At 34.1% G+C, this 20,448-nt stretch overlaps 4 protein-coding genes across 4 annotated transcripts; 1 reads left to right on the top strand and 3 right to left on the bottom strand.

Moving 5' to 3' along the window:
- Positions 1–366: 366 nt before the first annotated feature.
- LOC108562674 (alpha-mannosidase 2) lies at positions 367–5,013 on the bottom strand. The gene is made up of 16 exons (XM_017921092.1): positions 4,732–5,013; positions 4,429–4,671; positions 4,054–4,373; positions 3,696–3,997; positions 3,453–3,639; positions 3,221–3,398; positions 2,979–3,163; positions 2,575–2,760; positions 2,255–2,519; positions 2,035–2,201; positions 1,769–1,975; positions 1,531–1,709; positions 1,296–1,429; positions 974–1,249; positions 623–919; positions 367–564 (listed from the first exon to the last, which is right to left on the bottom strand). The coding sequence occupies exons 1-16, from the start codon at positions 4,861–4,863 to the stop codon at positions 412–414; spliced, it is 3,411 nt and encodes a 1,136-aa protein (XP_017776581.1). The 5' UTR covers positions 4,864–5,013; the 3' UTR covers positions 367–411.
- A 156-nt stretch (positions 5,014–5,169) lies between these two features.
- LOC108562676 (nuclear inhibitor of protein phosphatase 1) lies at positions 5,170–6,572 on the top strand. The gene is made up of 4 exons (XM_017921093.1): positions 5,170–5,352; positions 5,416–5,630; positions 5,683–5,900; positions 5,961–6,572. The coding sequence occupies exons 1-4, from the start codon at positions 5,324–5,326 to the stop codon at positions 6,504–6,506; spliced, it is 1,008 nt and encodes a 335-aa protein (XP_017776582.1). The 5' UTR covers positions 5,170–5,323; the 3' UTR covers positions 6,507–6,572.
- Positions 6,573–7,076: 504 nt separating this feature from the next.
- Positions 7,077–9,507, bottom strand: LOC108562662. The gene is made up of 6 exons (XM_017921077.1): positions 9,454–9,507; positions 9,315–9,396; positions 9,191–9,258; positions 7,579–9,139; positions 7,291–7,494; positions 7,077–7,238 (listed from the first exon to the last, which is right to left on the bottom strand). Exons 4-6 carry the CDS (start codon positions 9,055–9,057, stop codon positions 7,077–7,079), a joined length of 1,845 nt encoding a protein of 614 aa, XP_017776566.1. The 5' UTR covers positions 9,058–9,139; positions 9,191–9,258; positions 9,315–9,396; positions 9,454–9,507.
- A 2,040-nt stretch (positions 9,508–11,547) lies between these two features.
- LOC108562677 (patj homolog) lies at positions 11,548–18,175 on the bottom strand. Its single transcript, XM_017921094.1, has 3 exons — positions 18,107–18,175; positions 14,257–15,291; positions 11,548–12,556 (listed from the first exon to the last, which is right to left on the bottom strand). The coding sequence occupies exons 2-3, from the start codon at positions 15,211–15,213 to the stop codon at positions 11,564–11,566; spliced, it is 1,950 nt and encodes a 649-aa protein (XP_017776583.1). The 5' UTR covers positions 15,214–15,291; positions 18,107–18,175; the 3' UTR covers positions 11,548–11,563.
- Between the last annotated feature and the right edge of the window lie 2,273 nt (positions 18,176–20,448).

Raw genomic sequence — 20,448 nt, forward strand, 5'->3', positions numbered from 1 at the left:
ACTAAGTTGGCATTACTTAACCCAATACAGGGGTGCTATTGTATACGTTAAATAGCACTTAATAAATTTTGTAGTGCTCAAAAAGTTGAACCGAAGTTATTATTTTTTAAACATTTTTTTATTTAATTCGTGTAAAAATCCCCTACCAAGTATATTTATAATATAACGAACAAATCCCTTGTGTGTCTGTGTGTGTATATACCTATATACAATATATATAAATATAAAAATTCAAAAAATACTTTAGATGTTATTCGTTTCTTTGTAGAATATTAATGGCCAGTGAATAAAATCAACTTAAACCACTTTCATTTCCAATCTGATGCATGCAAGGCCATTCAAATAATACAAAAAGATAATATTTTTATTCACTTTATTATTAATAAATAGGAAATTGCTGAAACTGATTATTTATCTATGCAACAAGAAAGCTTTAGTGTCCATAGGGCAAATGGGAATTTTCTTTTGCACATCTACTGATTCTTGTATACTCAAGAATGTCAATGGGGCTCTGTTAATCTTGGAATTCGCTACCGATGGCGGCAAAATACCACTAATATTCACCTAAAATTAAACAAAACATAAATAATACGGCAAAACAACGAATTCAAATATTATTTACAGTTCCATCGCTCAATGGAAATTGCTTCAATAAAACTCTATCACTAAAGCAAATATCCAAATACTTCCTGTGCAGGATCATTCCTAAATATTCTTTATTATCCAATATAACTCCTGTTTTTAAACTGCTTAATCCCATATCAACACCAAATTCCGTCGTTATAGGCGTATAGCCAGTTTGTGATGTAACATCATTGTCATCGGTTCTCAGCATTCTCATAAGCGGATTCATCATTGTTTCTAAGGCAACGTGTGCGGAAATGGTGTGGAAACCGGAAGGATGGTTATCTGAAGTTGTCTAAAATAGTTGAAATGAAAATGAGTCTTTTTGGATGAAAATGAAATGAAATACTTGGCATTTGTGTGTTTTCCTCTCCAAAAGAAGTCTGAAAATATTCCGAGTAGGTCTGTTATCAACCACTCCTTGTCCTAAACCACGGTTGTCATCCTGCATTAATCTCCTATCAAGCATCACTTCGATTTCACCCGAACGCAGAGAAGCTCCTCCCCCTGGGCTGCCCGTAAGCAGGGTTAAACGCGTATCGGAATCTTCGATGTAAGCACCGGTGGGAATTGGGTAATAATTCGCTTGTAACGGTAACTTCTTGAAACGTTTTCTCCTCAGAACCTGAAAATTTTAATTAGCCAAGTGAAAGATAACTTACGAACATTACCTGATATCCATTAAGATCAGTGAAATATTCATTAGTGCTGTTGATTTTTGTCGAGAAACGCATCACTAACTCGAAATTATTAGTTTCCTTAATATCCACAATGTTTTCAATTTCTAAACCTAAGCTATCGGCGCCTAAAAATTATATTTTTGTAAATATTCACGGTGAATACACATTATTGTCAAATATCCAACATCAATTAATAGTATACCGGGCGTAGTGTGTTATTATTTACCAGTAGTGTTGAATAATGTGACTGTGTGTTGTACGTAGGGAATTTTAACGGAAACCGACGAGTATATTGGACCAGTAATCACTTTGACGACAGTATTCGAAGCGGCTAGAGGCGTGGCCTGACCGTTGGGCAGGAACAAGTAAGCACCGCTTCTTTCCGCCTGCTGCTGCACTCCGTATCTACAATAAATTGCACGATTTATAATTATGTAACGTCGGAACGTTTATTATGAACGTACTTTGCAAAATCTAAATGGACGGGGTACGTTTGGTGGCCTATACGCATGGCTTTCAGCAAACCCATTTCGCTGAAAGACGCTGTTACTCTTGCATTCTGTATAGTGAATTCGCTTGGACTAAGGGAAATGTCCACGTTTTCGAAGCCTTTAGGCGCTTCGACGTCTGCTTGCAAGTTGTAAATTTGAACGGTGCTGAGAGAGGACTCCCTAAAATAACAAGTTATTCAAAAAAAAAACCACCAACTTAGGTATAGTTAAGTACGCACATTGGCATTTCGTTTTCGTTGATCGCGTTAATTATGTATCGCACCAAACTGAGCGCTGGAATGTTTACTACAAAAGAAACCTTATACTTGGACTGCGACATTGAAGCCAAATGTTCGAATATCGGAGCAATTTGACATGGGATCCTTTTATCGTTGTAGCCTAATACCTAAAGAAAAAATATAAATAAGCCTGTGCGGAACTTGAATATATTGTACTCACTTCAACGAACGGCGTGGAAACTAAAAAGCTGACGGTTTCGTGTCTGTTGAATGTTAGCGCATTGTAAATCACGACTTTCTTAACGCTCACTTCCGATCCAATTGTGATTGTGTACTGTTCTGGAAGAGAATCCTGCTTCTGCCTCAAATCATCTACATTGTAGAAAATCGTCTCGGATGCCTGATTATCGGCACCAAGTCCATCCAGCAGTAAATTAGTGCATCTCTGCACCACATTTTGACATTTCAAGATAGCATCCAACATCCTAAACATCATCAATGTTCACAAAACCTAATTTATAAATATTTATTTATACATACTTTTGTCCGTAATCGTTAACGACCGCATCCTTCGCGGTTCCCGTCACACCATCGTGATGTTGGAATAACGCTAAAGCTTGCCTTGCTTCTGTCATGATTGTATCTAATCCATTTTCTTTATGAGCAATCCATTTAGAACCTGGTTTTCCGCTAATATGTGCCAACGACAATAAAATTTCTGCTGATCTACAAATGCAACGAAAAATCATTAATTAGAGCATTTATGTTTTACAGGAGTTATATTTTAGAAATAATATATAATTTATTTATATAGTATAAAATTGACTGATTTCCTGAATGAATTAGTCTCGTTGCCTACCTTATCGAATATAACCACTTATTAAAAAATAATGGGGAAAATAGAATGTTTACTCATAAAATTATATCATATATAATAAACTTACCTAATGTAATATAACAAAATTCTATCCATACGTTTGTAAAACGGTCTGGAGGTATAATATCCACTCCAATAATGATCATCCCTATCCGCATATGTAAAGAAATCACCAGATAATGAAGAAAACTCCGAAAGTTTTTTCTCAGCTTTAACGGCATTAAAATAATCGGTTAAAGTACCGAATTGTGCCTAAATGTATATAAAGGATGCATTAAAACAGGTTATATTAACTTTGAACTATTTTACCTGAACGTGCAAATTTCTATTGGAATTCATGTAATCGAATAACTTTTGATAGTTATTATATTGTACATCCCACTCGACCGAATGGTCATATCGAAAGTCGTCACCCAAAGGTGCTAAAACTACGTTCGTTTTGTAGAGCTGCGATTTCTTCCGATATTGATCTAACAGCGTTATTGATCTTAAAATTAAATTATTTTCAAATATGCTTGATAAATTGATGCGAAATGTTTACCTTTCTTGGACATTTGCATCCGTGATAGGCTGAGGTCGAATACGCCAAGGGCAGTTCAGTCCGTGGTTCGGCAATCTTCGAAAATCGAACTGACAACAAATTTTCGGATCAGGCCCGCAAGTGTGAGGTATATCGTAAGAATAGAAAGGCATCATGTGTGTAAAAATCTCCGTTTCGCCGGTACCATCTACAATCGCATTCATAGACTTGTTATTACATTAAATGACAGTATATTTTGTTTACCCCAAAGTTGTCTCCATTTAAACTCGAGATCCTTTTGACTCGCCAGTTGCTTCTTAACCGAGTAATGGACCCTTTGAATAAGCATGTTTTTCAATCCTATCTCCTTCAATAAAACTGGCTGAGTTGCGCTCATTCCAAATGGATCAATGGACCAACTGCTGACTGGAGTATAATTTAAGTTCATGTGCAACCACTGGTGACCCTCATACAATTGGTTGGCAATTGATATCCAATGCGAATTTGCCTCGTCATTCATAACCCAACCACCTGTTACAATTTCCAATTGATTGCTCTTAATTAATCTGTAAAACATAGCTTGCATAATAACTCTTGTGCACTAAAATGAAATTGTTCTCACTTTTTCACCACATCTCTCTTGTGAGCTGGCAAATCTTTCCACCACATTGAAAAGTACGAAATTTCTGCCCAAATAAATTTACGTCTTGGGTCTTCTGGCAACTTATCCACCATATTATTAAGTATATTCCTAGTTTGGGAATCATAATATTCTTCAAACGTTTTTATCCAACCAGGATCATTATGTGAATGTGGAACTACAAAGACCTTCAATTTATGGTGCTTATTCCACATATTTTCATTGATGTTAATATTCCAGCCTTGTTTCCATACCCCTCCATCAGGATTATCAAATTTCATATCTTTGTACATTTCCAACATCTCAAAATAAAATAGATTAATGCCAATACAAATATAAACCAATGATTGACAGTACCTGTATATCATTCCTTGGAGGATAAGTCACTTTAATGGGACAAGAAGAATCAAATATCATTTCAGATATAGGTGCAGGCATTCCCATTGGTTCCTCTATAGTTTTCACAATCTTGTTAGAATTCTCAGTAGAACTGGGAAGTATGTGTCTTATTGCTTGTTTGATTTCACCAACTGCATCATGATTTTTATTTAAGTCTTTCTCCAACTGCTTCAGTCTTCCTTCAAAATGTAACCACTTGTTCTATGAAAAAAAATCAATTAATAGGGTCAACTAAAAACTATGGAATTATTATATATTTACATCTTGGAATTCCTGTTGGATGGAAGTTTTGCGATTGGGAAAAATCGCCAAATCCATCGTTAAATATATACCAAAACATATCGTTATTATTGCAAGGGTAGCTACAGTAGCCACAGTACGTTTCAATCTCATTATTAACTGCTTTCATAAGAAAATGAATATATATCACAGATGGTTCCACTTCAAAATTGAGATTTAGTACGTTCACATTGACAACATTTACACGCAAGTTGGAGAAAATCAAATCTTTATTTTGATAACATTTGTCACTTTGACGAGTTTTGACACATTATGCCATCGAAGAGACATCTACCAGAGAAAATATGCAATTAACTTTACATGTTTTTATTCATATGGAAGAAATTTAATTATATTAAAGCAATATTTAATGAACATAATATAAACTTTTAAATAATTTCCTGATAAAGAATATAGAAATGTTTATTATTACACTTTACCATGAAGTTAGCTAGGGTTAATCCAGATCCTGGCATACATAAGTATAATTCAGTGTTTTCAGATATGTCAAATCTACAACAATGTGTCAATAGTGTATTGAAAAATATTTTGAATGTATTGTAATTAAATTAGTATGGCAAACCATTATGAGGTGCCTAGTTGGTGTGTGTTAAATTATGTCAAGTACTTGTAGGATATACTTTATCATATTTTTGACCATTTTAGGGCTGGAAAACCCCCCATCGGGTTACACTTGGATGTATTAAAAGGAGACAAGCTTATACAAAAGTTAATGATTGATGAAAAGAAATGTTATCTATTTGGTAGAAATGCACAGATGAATGATTTTTGTATAGATCATGCATCATGTTCCCGTGTGCACTCAACACTTGTTTATCACAAGCACCTGAACAGAGCATTTTTAGTGGATCTAGGAAGCAGTCAGTATATTTGCATTTTAAAGTGATATGTATTAAATGAGATATGTTTTAGCTCATGGTACCTTCATTGGATCTCTTAGATTGGAAGCATATAAACCAACCCAGTTGCCAATAGATTCTGGTTTTCATTTTGGTGCTTCCACAAGAAATTATATTTTAAGAGAAAGACCACAGGCTGGCATTCGTCCAATTATAGATGAAATTGAGAAAGCTGGAGAAGAAACAGAAGGAGGTTTATTGGGTTTGCCGGAAACAGAAACAGAGTTAGATGTAAATTATTATTATATGTTAAAAGTTTTATAATTTTATTATTAATTGTTAATGTTTTAGAACCTGACGGAATTTAATACCGCCCATAACAGACGAATTTCTATGCTGGGCATTTCTGATGATACGGAGAAACGAAACAGTAATAGGAAGCGTAAACGACGAGGAGTGTCGTTCAATGAAGATGAGGAAATAATTAATCCAGAAGATATCGATCCGTCGGTTGGACGTTTTAGGAATTTGATACAAACCACTGTAGTACCAACGACCCAAAAGCGACAAAAATTGACGGAAGCGATAGGCATTCCCAGTTCCGATTTCAAAATGCCAAAAACCATTCACCCTACGATTCCTCAATTATACCAAGATTTACCACCGGAGAATAACACTACCGTAGCGAATGCCGGCATTTATAGCTCGCTGAGTTCAAGACTTGGTATGCTTTTGCCAAACCCTGCACCTGACGTTGAAATGGAACCAAGCTTTGTACCTCCAACTCCATTTATCCCACCACAGCAGCAAGCTAATGAAAGTCTTGAACCCAAGAAAAAGAAGTACGCGAAAGAAGCGTGGCCGGGTAAGAAGCCGGCTCCTGCTCTGCTTGTTTAACGATTTTGATGAGATATTTTTTATGTACTTTTGCTAAAAATCATAAATATTTTTTTTATTGATATGGAGAACAATAAAATTTTAAGTATATATAAACATATTTATTTAAATTTGAATCCCAAATTAATTGCTATTAAGTAACTTCTATAAATGCGTTAGTTGATTGTCAAATTGTATTTAATAAAATATTGTAATTATTATATTCGACTGAAAAATAGTTTTGTTAAAGTAATGAATTAATTTTGGTTCGTTGAGAGGAAATGTAACTAGTTTAAATATGATTACCATTGGTGTTATTATGTTCATTTGGTTGTCTAAAACATGCGTTTTCAAAACGAAGTAGAAAATTTAAATCAAACTGGCACGGCAATCGAGCTAATCAAGTAATATCGATTTTTCCAGATTTTCTATCAGGAGCACATGAGCTTAAGAAGCTCATGTGTAAGCGCACTTGCGCATAGCTTAAGTACAAGTAAAACTCCTAGAGATATATAGAGATGTCGCTGTACAAAATATGATTTATTTAAACAACAATTAGAAATTTATCAACTTTCATAACGTTTCAACAAATTACTTTCTCGATTGAATGCGATTTGCGTAGGTCGACGTTTTCTTCAAACTTTGAGCATCCTTCATTACCTCCATAACATCAACGATACTTACATTACGTTCTCTATTTTCTATAGATTCTTTGGACAAATTTTCTACTGTTTCTTCAGAAGGGCTCGTTGCCTTAAAAAAAGATAATTAATTATAAATATTAAATTAGTGGAAAATGTTATACGCTCAAGCTGGACGCGTCATCGGGTATAGTAGGATCGCTCATACTTGCCGCAGCGGTTATCCTGTCCAGCTTTTTCAGCACGTCTTGTTCATTCATTTCTTTAAATTTTTCCTTTGTTTTTCCATTTTCTTCTTCTTCCTTCTCCGGGATATCCGACTCTATCATGGCATGCTTCGGTTTCTGAATATCGTCCTGTTGCATTTGCTGCATCGATAAATTGTTAAGTTTCAGCTCGGAAGGTTCTTTTTTTTGTTTGAAATTATAATCCATGAGATCCATGGAACTCACTTGCGTTGCTATTGTCGGAAAGAAATAGGACATGTTATTGTCGTCTTGGACAGTAGTTACGTTATAATGATTTCCAAGTAGCAAATTATTGCTTTTAGAACAGCCGCACTTGGATGGTTTTGTGGTTTCGGCGAGAAAAGTATCCTTCTGCGGAGTTAGATCGTAATCGTGATAGTTATCGGGATTCCATAGTTCCTTCTGTTTTATTGTGCTCTTCTCGTATCGAGAACTCTGCTCGCATTTTTTCATTTTGATTCCTTTGAAACAAGCACAGGAAAAAGGATCACGTGGAGATTCGCGATTGGTGGAGGAGTGGCTTGCATAACCGGAAGTGGTGACGTTCGATTGGGATTTTGACATACAGTTTTTCAATTTCGAGGGAGTCTGGTTTCCGCAATTGCAAGATTCTGGAGAGTAGAGTGTCACAAATTCAGAATTTTTATCCGAAGGCGCTTTCGGAATGTAAATTGGTCCCTTGAGTACTAAGTATTGCTCCGTTTCAGAATGCACGTAACTAGGTTGTCTGTTGACTTCAGCTTTAGGACGAGATCTCAAATTGGTCGACTTCGCTTTATTCTCTAAACTGCAGCCGCATTGAAAAGAAGCCGTTTGCTTCTGCTTTGGCATCACCTGTGAACGTACCGGAGTAGCGGGAAAATGATCATTACTCGTTTGAACAGATAAATCTTGCGTTTCGATCTTTTTAGGCTCAATCGTGGTCATTTGATGATGTGTATCTAGTGCCCTAAGATGTTTAACGTGACTTATGTGCTTCTCGAAATACTCTAAATAAGCCAAGAATTTATCCTTTGTACAATCTTGATCTAAACAATCACAGCCCACGTCTTTAGTTTCGGGTTGTGGCGGCTCTTCGATAACCGCCTCTTCTGGGACCTGCTCTTCGATAACTGCTTCATCTTCCTCTCCTTCTGGCACATCTTCGACCGGAACTTCCGTTTTAAGCAATTCTGTGCTCGACAATTCGCACGTGCTCGGATCGCAGGACGCAGCTCCGCATTCGCATCGCGGCGGTTTTTTACTGGCTTTCAAAGTTTTGAGCACGTTTTTCAAACTCTGGTCTTCATTGCTGGATCTGTTCAGTTCGTTGCTTTTGGTATGCGCGAGATCCAGTAAATCCATCAAAATTGGATAAATCTGAACCTCAGAGAACTTATGATCCTCCTCTTCGTTGTCGTTGTGGGCGTTACACTCGATGGGAGGTTTCCTCTCGTTTTTGCACTCGCAGTAACAAGCGCACCCGTCTTCTTCATCTAACGCTACTTCTGAACAGATGCAGGTGGTCTGTGCTCCAGTTATTGGCGTTTTTGGCCTTTGAAAATACTCGTAATGTTCGTCCAGAACTTTAACATCAAAAGGTATATTCAGTTCTTTGCACAAATCCACAATAGCTTTCACCATTTGATCCTCATCTAGAACACCTTTATTTGCCATATAATGGCTATTGAGCACGGCCATCATGTCGTCATTTCCATACAAATCATTTTTGATAATGTCTTCTGTTATTCTTAAAGAAAATTGAAGCAAATCATGTTTGTCGCACCTGCAGATTTAAATGTATTAAAATTGTATTAATAATAATTAAAATTAGAACCTATCGGACTTGGACCTTATCCTCCCAACCGAAGAATTCTTTTTTGGACGTCCACCTCGATCCGCACTCTACAATTTTTTTTTATTTTAATTATAAAACTCAAGCGATTACAAAATAAACAAACCTTAGATTTTGGAGATTCATTTACATTCCGTCTGGTCGGAGGTCGGCTAGATTTGGAACGTCCCTTTGATTTTGACCTAGGACTACAATTCAAAATAGCATCCAATTCTGCTCTCTCATCCAACAAAAACTTAACTTACCTCCTCGTTGGTGACTTTTTTCCTTTTCTCGTCGGCGAACCTTTCGGGGCAGAAGAATTAACAACACTCTTAACATTTCTTAATCTATCATAATGATTCCTCATGTGAAAAAACACATCGATACACTTGTGCATCGCGGAAGCTCGATTGTTTGTATCGTACACATTCATTGCGCAAGCTTTCGCACAAGGAATCATTTCAATCAATCGAATGTAGTAAATACTCACGTCTACGTTTCGGCATCTTAAAATTTAAATTGTTTCAACTTAAAAATTTTGATTTTCAAAGGAAATTAGCTTGCTGCGAGATGAACGATCTTTGATTGCGGCAAATCAACATTTAATTTCATAAAATTATACCCCCCAAAAAAAATTAACATACGTCTGACAAAATGAATGCCAATATTTATTAACAATTAAATGTCAATTATCTATATTTTAGTAACTATTAAAAAAAAGCAAATGTACAAAGTTTACCATTAATTATAGGCAACAAACATTACACTTATGGCTAAATTGAAATCCATTTTTATTAAATACTTATTTTTTTTTATTATTGAATTTAATATATAATTTTATTTTGGTCAGATTTTAACTCGTACAATGTTATAATATTCAATTGAGAGAATAGTTGTTTACAGTTATTTTCAATTGAAGTCTATATATAAATCAAAATAAGTAAAAGACATTTATAGAAGCAAAAGCCTAGTTTTAGAAGATTTATTCAGAAAACATTAAAACTGGATTTGTGCCAGAAATTCTGTAAGATTTTTTTGGGCAATTATTAAATTCAGGAATTTTTACAAAAACCTAAAAGCTTCTTAATTACAGAATATTTAAAGCAAAATAAGTTTTATTATTTAAAAGTAATTAATTTGAATGAAGAAAGAAGTTTACTGAAATTTTGTAGATAATTATTTTCAATCTTTGTTGAGAACTTTTATAAAAGACCTACTTTAATTATTAATTTATTTTATTTGTCTTTATATAAATATCCCAATTGAAATCTTCTAATATTTAAGATATTTACTAAACAATATATGTTTAAAATTACTATAAAAAGTATAAAAAACGTGATTTATTTTTGGAATATATTAATAGGCAAATAAATGTTGTACAAAAGTTTATTAATAATTTATTTATATAAAACGGGAGAAAATATACAATCGTTAAAGTATAATGAAAAAAAAAACAACACAGTTTGAAAATTATTTCTATATACGTATAGACAACAAAGAAATACTGAGCAAAATCAAATTTGAATTATATAATTCATTCAGGTTTTCCACTAACGAATCGTACAATTTAATAATTGACTATAAAAAATCTTCCGACGTTATAACTCATCACTTGAAGAAAGATGAATCTTTCAGGTCGCACGTTTTCTTAAACTATTATAGATAGGAGAAAATGCGATATGTTTACAAAATTTCCGTTCGTTCGAGTAGAAGAGTATATCCATTTAAATTATAAAATACAAAAAGCGTATGAATTATAACCCGCAATCCGTTTTTTTTTTTATGAGTGCTTTCAATAAAAGTGAAAGTTGAAATGGTTTGCCGCCACTTGGTGCCTCTTCATTCACATATCTGACAATTCCTTTGACGTGGAAGATTAGCAAAAACAAATAGTTTAGGTACCCGATGCATTATTTATAATAATAAATATATATGTATATAATATACTTTATTCACTCTTCGATATTAAACTATTCGGAATACTAGTCGTCTCCTAAATATCAACAATATAAATATATTATCATCATCGTTTCGACATACAACATGGGAGGGAAAAAAAAGCAAAATGTTATATATATATAGTTTTGTTTTTCAGTTTCAAATCAAAGCCCTAATTTAGCCACTAAACAAGTTTCGAAAATAACGGTTTAGATACAAAATATAATAAACTGGTGACCTTTTAATTTCTTTCTGCAAAAGTTTAGTTAAAAATTGTTTAATGGATTTCTTAAAAACTACGGGTTCTTTTGGTCGTTAATGTCTTTTTATCTTTTGGTTTGTTTTTAAGTTTAATTTAGAATTACGTTACCTTGTCTCAAAAAGCTTTATTATAATTTGATTGTTGTTGTTCTTGTTACGTTATTATTTTTATTATTATGTTGGCGTGTTTTCTGTCGTTTTGGAGGTGGTCGTTGCGGCTATGGGTTTCGAAATCCCGACCGTGACAATTCCTGGTAGAGTGGATTTGAGGGCTTGAACCGCCTGATCCAGTGGCACATTCTTGATGACTTTTCCGTTAACGGAAATCAACCTGTCTCCGGGCTTGATCCTCCCATCCAGTTCTGCCGCTCCGTTCGGCACGAGACTCCTTATTACTATGACCGTCGATTTCACATCCAACGGATCCTGGTAGTCCAAAATGGAAAATCCCAAGCCGCGATCCGTTTTCTTCAGGTCAATTTCGTCAATTTCTTCGTGCCACATCGCGAGATTCGTGTTCTCCAATGATCTGGACTTGGATTTCTGCAAGCTGTTCTCGTCAGTGATCGTCACCGTGCTCGACGTATTTATTGAAGTGTCGCTTTGAGCTTTTAACAACCTCTGCTCCGGCTGTGGAAGTAGATTCTTCAAGCTTCCACCCAAGATGTTCCTCGCCTCGAAACCCTCGCGATCTTGAGAAGTGTTAATCACTCTGTTCTTCAACGATTCCCGTGCGCATACAAGGCGAACGGTGCTGGGCAACTCCTTCAGGATCTTCACCACATCCACGTGTCTGATTCCCAGCAGCTTCTGTCCGTTAACCTCCAGCAGCTCGTCTCCGGGACTCAACTTTCCGTTCGTGCCGACAGGACCTTCCGGCAAAATGGATCTTATGTAATGCCTCGGTCTGACCTCGACTCCGGCTTCCACGTCCACCGTTCCTTCTAAGCTGATCCCAAGACCCTTCAACTTCGTCAGATGGGCAACGACGATTTCCGTATTCTCACCAATTATCGCCGTCCACTTGTGCTTTATTGATGTCTCGCAGTCAGCTGCAGGATCCGGTTCGAAGTTATCGTCGATGAAGATCTCTTTCGTTTCGGGACTCTCGTATACTTCGCTGTTGATCGTTGTCACCGATTCGCCTTCAGGTTCGATTATTTGCGCCTGCAACATGAAACCGATCATTAATTCAAATTACATTTACAAACATCTTCGGAGATTGCATTTCGCTCTGCTCTTAATTGAATTCCACGACAACTCCACTTGGAGTGAATTCAGTTTCTTTAATCATTCATTCATTCGCTATGCTCGCAGCTAAAAGTTCCACTGAACGCAAAAATCAATTACACGCTTATTGATCTCGCTATATTAATAATAACAGCATGTATTTTAGGACCAACCAGTATATCCACAAATAACAACTCACTTCCTAACTCCATTTAAGTCAAAATACAATTATAATAGTCTTATATTATTTAATATAAATCAGTAAGAAATAAGATGTAAGCAAAATTTGCAAATAATAAAAAAAATCAAAAAATCTTCGGTCGATAGGCCTAAATGGGACAATAGAAACCAAATATTTGATTATTAAATACAAAATACAATTTAAAAAGGTTCTACTTATTAAAATTCATATGCAACCAGAAATTAACAATACCCTAGGTAATTGATTATGTCTAACAAACATGTATGCAAGTTAGTATTATGACATCTATTGTCATAAATAAGTATTAAATAAGCAATTTTGAGGTAATTTGAACTTTTTGAGGTGATGCACTTTATTTTATTAAATACTAGGTGAGTTGATGTTAGAAGTATTAATACAATTTATTAAGTTTAGAAAATTTCGTAATTGTCATTATGAACATTTCATATTAATATAAATCTAAAGGTTTGCATTAGTTTTAATAATAATTTAAACATTAATGTATAAGATTCAACGCTCAAATCGAAATGATGAATAATAATTGTAGTTTGTTAAGAATTTAGATTGAAATCTTGAAATTTTAATAGTTGATTTTTTTGATGTAATATATCCAAATTTATTTTCTTCACTTAATAATAATAAACAATATTTAGATATGTTTTCAATAATTTCTGAAGTTTCAGTAATTTTCCATTCTTGATTTATAATATAATGTAAGAAAAGATTCTTATATGTTTAGCTTTCTTTGTTGTAAATCTATTTGTTTCTTTTACTATCATTCTGAAATCACATCAATTATTACTTGTTTGAAGGTATAACGTGTCGATACCAGGGTTTGAGGTAAATGACCTTATGTTTGGAAGGTATTCCATATCTTCCCAATTTCATTTTTCCATAATTTTTGACGGATCTCATTCATCAGTTACTTATTTTTTATAACTTCAGAACTTTCGCTTGAACAACTTGCCACAGCTGTTAAAAAATGCTTATGAGCATCAGATATATAAGTTGTATATAACTTATTAATATTATTGGTATCTATCTTTGACGTATTTCACCCTTATTTGATATATATATAGTTTTTAAGTTATACCAAAAGCCTTGGTATATATTTCTATTAACGCAATTTTGCTTCTATGTGACAGCTAATTCTAATCTATATAAAGCTTATCTAAATGTTAACTCTGAAGATATTTGCAACGAGTGGTTGCATATTTTCATTGAGTCGTAGGGTGACGAAGGACATGCTGAGAAACGTAAAAATAAAACGAAAAAATCTGGTGAAAAAAGTGTATTTGTAGAATGGACACTAATTAAAATAATAATAATATAGTAGTAAGTATTAAAAAAATAAAAATAAAAGAAAACATTGCAACAAAACTAACAATATACGAGAGTGTGGTGCTTTTTTGTATAATGCCTGTGTTTGACTTACGTCTGTGTCAATTGGGATCCAACTAAGGGTTGTCACCGAGGGTGATGGAGGGCTGGCATCTTTGGTCTCTGTGCTCGCCAAAGCCTCCTGTAGATGTTCGAACTTTGGACCTCGCAGGTACCTCTCGAACGTTAACTTGACACAGCTTCCAGACTGCTTGAGCTTCTCGACCGCCTCGTAGTTTGTACATTCGTGCAGACACTCACCGTCAACCTCAACGATCCTATCATTGATGTTGATGCGGCCGCACCTGTGAGCTTCGCTACCTTCGCCGATGCTCTTCACGAAGATACCGCTCAGGTCTTCACGCTCGCACACGTAACCAGCGATGGTTATACCCAAGCCATACTCGTTCTTGTTCAGCTCGACGGTAAACCTTTCCGTTTCTGGTAAGGAATACTCGATGTCCACCGGTGTTAAAATCACTTTGGCGCTATCCGGTGAGCTGCAGCCGTTCACACTGAGCACACCGTCAGCATGTATCACATTCAAAACGTTGCTTTCGTAGTTGTTGGTCGTTGTTTCTCCGCAGACTGCATCCTCGTAGGAGTTTTGATTGTAGCATTCCTGGTATCCGTTCTGCGAGAGGAGTCGCTCCACCTCTTCGGGATCGGTCAGAATCTTCGTTGGAACTATTGGCGCCTGGCTACTGTTGAACCTCTGGTATTCGATGCAAGATTCGATAGGTCTGGCCACGACCATCCTCACCTGGACTCCGGCCTGTCTAAGAACACTGGCAACCTGGTCCGCCGAGAATCCGCGAAGATTCACCTCACCAATTTGGATGATGTGATCCCCGCTCTGTAATCTACCGTCTTTGTCTGCGATGCCTCCGGGCAAGATGGATTTGATCACGACGCCCGTGCTTCTGCCGCCTACTATCCCGAAACCTAGGCCTGAACCATCGTTCACCAGATCGATCACCTCAACTTGTGACCATTCCGTACTCAATACCATCTTGTCTTCTTATCTTATTCATTCTTTTTGCTTTGTTTTTGATCTTTCTTGTACCGTTAGTTTATCTCTAAATCTTCACTACAACAACAAAGAACAAAGAGAACATTATAACACACCGCTACGATTCTATTTACTACTAACTATAACAACAGTATTCAGATTAAAATGAAAACTGAAAAACCCCCGATTCACAAACAATATAATTAATCTTTCATGTTCCATGTTCTATTATGTTCAATATTTTAAGCAAGGAATATGCAGACAATAAGATCAACTAATGAAACAGAAACTATATTCAGAGAAAAATTGTATATATAAAAATTCAACTCAATGCAGTAAAACAACTTCAATTATTATAGTACTATTAAATCAAGCACTATTTTCCACAAAAATACGACTAAACCAATTAATGGAAACCTAACATCAATTATTATGAAGGAAACATGGAGTTAAAATGTACACCTACTCAAAATCTTAAGGTGATTGGTAGAAATCTTGCAGTATAGATTCAGATAAAAACTTTATAAAAAATCAGCCTACTAAATCTATCCACCATAACAGAACAAAGTAATAAAGATAAATATCCAAAGGAAGAACTGTTATCAATAGCGCCAAGAAATAACCAAAAACAAATATGCTAAATAATTAAAAAATGTTTAAAAATACTAACGTAAATAATTAGCTATCATGCAAATATAAATACTAAGCAGAAAGTATTACCCAATTAACTAAATACAAAATAAGAAAGATAGAAACAGTATACGAAAGATAATTTTATGTTAGTTTATATTCACGCACAGCGAATGAAATAGAAATGAAAACGGAAAAACCCAAACACATCGTAAATAAATTCAATTACGTTGAATAATTAAAAAGTTTCGAGTAATTAAAAGTTGCTTTCATAATTCGCTGCGCAGTGCAAGCATTAAGCTTACATTAATATCTCGCGAACTTAATTAAAGGCACCAATTCATGGTGCAGAAATGCGATAAAGTTTTAATTGATCTCAGCTTCTTCCATTTTATATTTTAAATATAGAAATGTAACTAATGGAATTACAAGTTTATTGATCGATGCCCGTTCGCACAATCAATACACATTATAGTATATATATAGTACTATATTTTATTTAAGAATAAGTATTTTATTGCGATTTAGTATTCAGAGTTCATTATCAGATTTATGTCAGAGTTTTTCATAAAATTGATACTTATATTAATAAGTATTTAATAAAATAACAATTATCTCATTATAATATCTATGATGCAATCAATAGTTTTAGATAATATAAAGTGTTTTAAGAAATACATAATTGGATGTTTTTAACATAACACACAAAATACATATTTATATTGTATTCATTATGAAAAAGCTAATTTAAATGTAATTCTTTCATTGAAATGTTACACCACATCAATTACGTGATTTATAAATAAATTTTCCAATTGCACAAACAACTTTACAAATTATTATTTTTAATTCATTTATATTTTAGAAATGACAAATATGTTTTCCGATACTCAGCAATTGTTGCTAAAAACCTACAACAATACCTCACATAGTACGGGTTCCACTATTTGAAATCGGACTAATCGAGGAATTAAATGTGTAAAAAATAATTTATTTTTATTTTTTGTATGACTATTGAAATAAATATTATTAATAAATATGAATGATAATGAATAATAAATATGATTGTTTTAATGCAAAATCACTATATAAATTTACTATATTAACTATAATAAACTCAATGTATTTATAATTAGTAAATATTCTATTACTCAATATCCGTCGCATTTCATAAAATAATTAATATTAATTAAGATTAATATTTAATAATAGTTCAATAACATAAATTTAAACTAAAATAACTTTGTTTAAACAAATAACGCGCTAGAGAGCATTTTCACTGAAAATGTATTTTTTACCAGTAGTTTATCGATTTACCAGTAAATATGGGATATATTATGTCAGATTCAGTTAGTATTCACAAATAGATTAAATGAAACGATTACATTTTCTTGTTTGAATTAACTTATAATTGCATCAATGTTTCCAGACTTTCCAAGTAAAATAATTTATGAAGTTAATTAAATAATGTATAACAGTCGGTTAATTTAGTTATACAAAGCTCTACAAATGTAAAAAAGACGTTTAATTTCACTTTTCAGCAATATCTCGCTTTGATCAATCCGGATCCTCTATGATTTAAATTGAGCAAAATTAAATTTTATATTTAATTAACGTTGAGTGAACAAAATAATATAAAATTTAACGATGGAAGCGTCTAAGAATGATTTAATGTTATAAGAAATAGTTTGGGTTTTGTTAGAGTTATAACATACAAACAACAAAGTAACCTTCGCTTTAAGATTGTGTCGGGTCCTGTAGGAAGATTTTTTCGTGATCCTATATGTAATCTGCACTTATTAAGTGATCCATATTATTAAAGACGTGCTCGGCGCAAAAACAGCAACATCAGCAGCGAAAACAACAACAACAACGAAAAAACTAGAAACAGTTGTTTAATGATGTCATCGCCAACAATTGAAAACAACGTAAAAATAAATATGAAATCAACGTTTAGCAAAGGAAAAAATATGTTCAGGTGTTAAATGAAAAAAGAAACAAGTTAGGTTTAAGGTCGATTCGTAATTGTTGTTGCGGAAGCAGTTATGACGATGGGGGAGACGGGGGTTGGTTGGATGTCGGTCGTATAGCAGACTACTTAGTATGCAGGGTGTGAAATGAGATGAATTATTCAAATGCTGCAGTCGAGATGATAAGACAATGATGGTCCGAATGAGGCTTGGCAATATGAAAACAATCTCCCCACGGACGTCGCAGGGGTTGGAAATTAGGTTAAGTTATTATTCGGTCAAAGAAAACTTACGTAATTTCCTGCACGGCCAAGAGAGTGTCTGTATATATTGTACGTACGGCAGAAAAAGGAAAATAAATCTATAAAACCGGAAGTACTAGGTGTTCTCTCCTTCGGCCTCCCCCACTTGACTCTGTCTTTCTCTTCCTCGCTACTTCGTTTCTCTATAAGCACTTCTCTCGTTCTGCCTACGTATATCCATTCATCTTCGCACACTTCTCATCGTTCTTCTCGAAATATTGTTTGTACTTCCGGTGGATAAGAATTGATCTTGACGACGTGATAAGATATCTGCGGGGGCGGCGACAGCGGCGTCGGCGGCGTCGTGTTCTGTACTGCCGCTCTGAAGGTTGTTATCACGACTCCGAGTCTGCATATATATATTCTATATAGAGTCGTATAGAATCACGACCTTCACAACACGCAAGTCTGCTTAAATCAGGTAATGTGAATGTTTCATGTGAAATCGATATTTATTCACTCAATCCGTTTCATTTTCTGCACGTTCCCCCCTTGCAGCACGTCCAGCCAGAAGCATATATTTTTTCATAATGTTTATCCTCGTTTCCTCCCTCATTTATATTTAGATCCTCGTCCATTTAGCCACTAATTGACTCCTGTTTGACCTGGCAATTAGCAGCCTGATGCAATCAGAAGATGGGAAGATGTAGAAGGCCAATACATCGGCACCGACAGCCAAAACACATAATTCAATTAGACCCCAACACAAAACTCGCATTTCTTATCACCCCGTCTTGCAAATTACCATACATTCAAATTTTGAGTTCTCGAAGCGCTTCTCCAAAGTGCGCGTATGTTCGGTTGCATACCTCTACATGTACAACAAAATTAAATATTTTACAAAACTATCTTCTGGCATTCAATTAATCTAATTCCTAGATACATTTATCAAAATATTCTTAACTATTTTGATTAAATTTTTCCTATTACCTGTAGACAAGTGTTACATAAATCAAATTATCTACATAATTAATATTATCTAAGCACCTAAGTAAATGAATTTATTATTAGTTCAGCATTCTGTAATCAATTTATACCGAAAATATAAACAAATATTAAGAAAGAGGTGAATTAATTTGTAAAACTAATATAAACACGCCGAAAGAGGAGAAGAAAAAATACACTTTAAAGGTACTTTTCCACCGGTGACCTAAAATTCGCCTACCCAATCGATATTTTCTCCTTTATTTAATACATTATTTACGCAACACGAAATATATGAACAGGAATCAATAAAATCACAAAGGGGGGAATTATAATTTGATGCTAATTATACTTTAGTGTCATCGGTCGATTTCGACCCATTAATTATACTACTTAATTGCCATTATCTTTCGATAAACATTATATAATTTAGAAGGGAAATAAGTCTTTCAGTCTTATTATTAACTCAAAATATATACCATGTTTAACGTTTGAGAAACATCAACTTGTTTAGCTTTTTTCAATATTTAATGAATTTTGATAAATAGTAACTTAATAATATAATAAATATATACATGATGACCAACTTTAGTTCTAATACATTGTGATAATTTAATATGTGCAATTTTGATTGTTAAGTGCAAATGTTTTTATTCAAACTGACATCATCGCTTTTGGAAAAATACTTCTAGTTAAAGCTAATAATAATAAAGTAAATATCCAATCGATTTATTAAAGTTAATGTTTGAAACCGCAGTAATCGAGGAATTTCAAACCGCATAGAAATAAACAACACGTAAAGAAACTTGACTATATTATTTTTTTAGAATTTATTTTTAATAAACTTAGTTTGTTTTGAAATTCTAAACCGGACTATAGTGAATCCGCACTGATCGAAGCCGCAGTATGCGAGGTATTGCTGTATATTTAAATCTATATTAAGAATTTCTGTGTTCAAAATTATCTTGTGGTGAGAACGTTCTCGTTGGTCGTACGTGGAAAACTAATTTAATAAGCACTAATAAGCACAACATGCCTACGTGCACCTAGAGTCACACCAATCATTAGCGTATATTTCCAAAGTAAACTTCGTAATTTATTTTGAACGTAGCAAAGTTTTTGATGAGCGTATAACTTTTGTTTCACATAAATGTAACATTAATGCGCAAACGGTTATTCTATTTACAGAAATCATTTTCACTACAAATATAAGGTTTATTAGGTGAACTTGACTCAATAATATATTACCAAAAATAATAAAATTCCTAATAAATAATAAATATTACAGTGCAATTTTGTGAAGTTCTATTGTGCACTCTCTGAGGAAAATTGTTGGTGGAAGGAAAACGAATAATTATCAAAATTCCTTTACACCTCTTTGGATATTAATCAAGTTGCTATGGAAACAT

This window comes from Nicrophorus vespilloides, unplaced genomic scaffold, assembly GCF_001412225.1.
Source record: "Nicrophorus vespilloides isolate i.1.1-1 unplaced genomic scaffold, Nicve_v1.0, whole genome shotgun sequence".
NCBI classification, from domain to species: Eukaryota; Metazoa; Arthropoda; class Insecta; order Coleoptera; family Silphidae; genus Nicrophorus; species Nicrophorus vespilloides.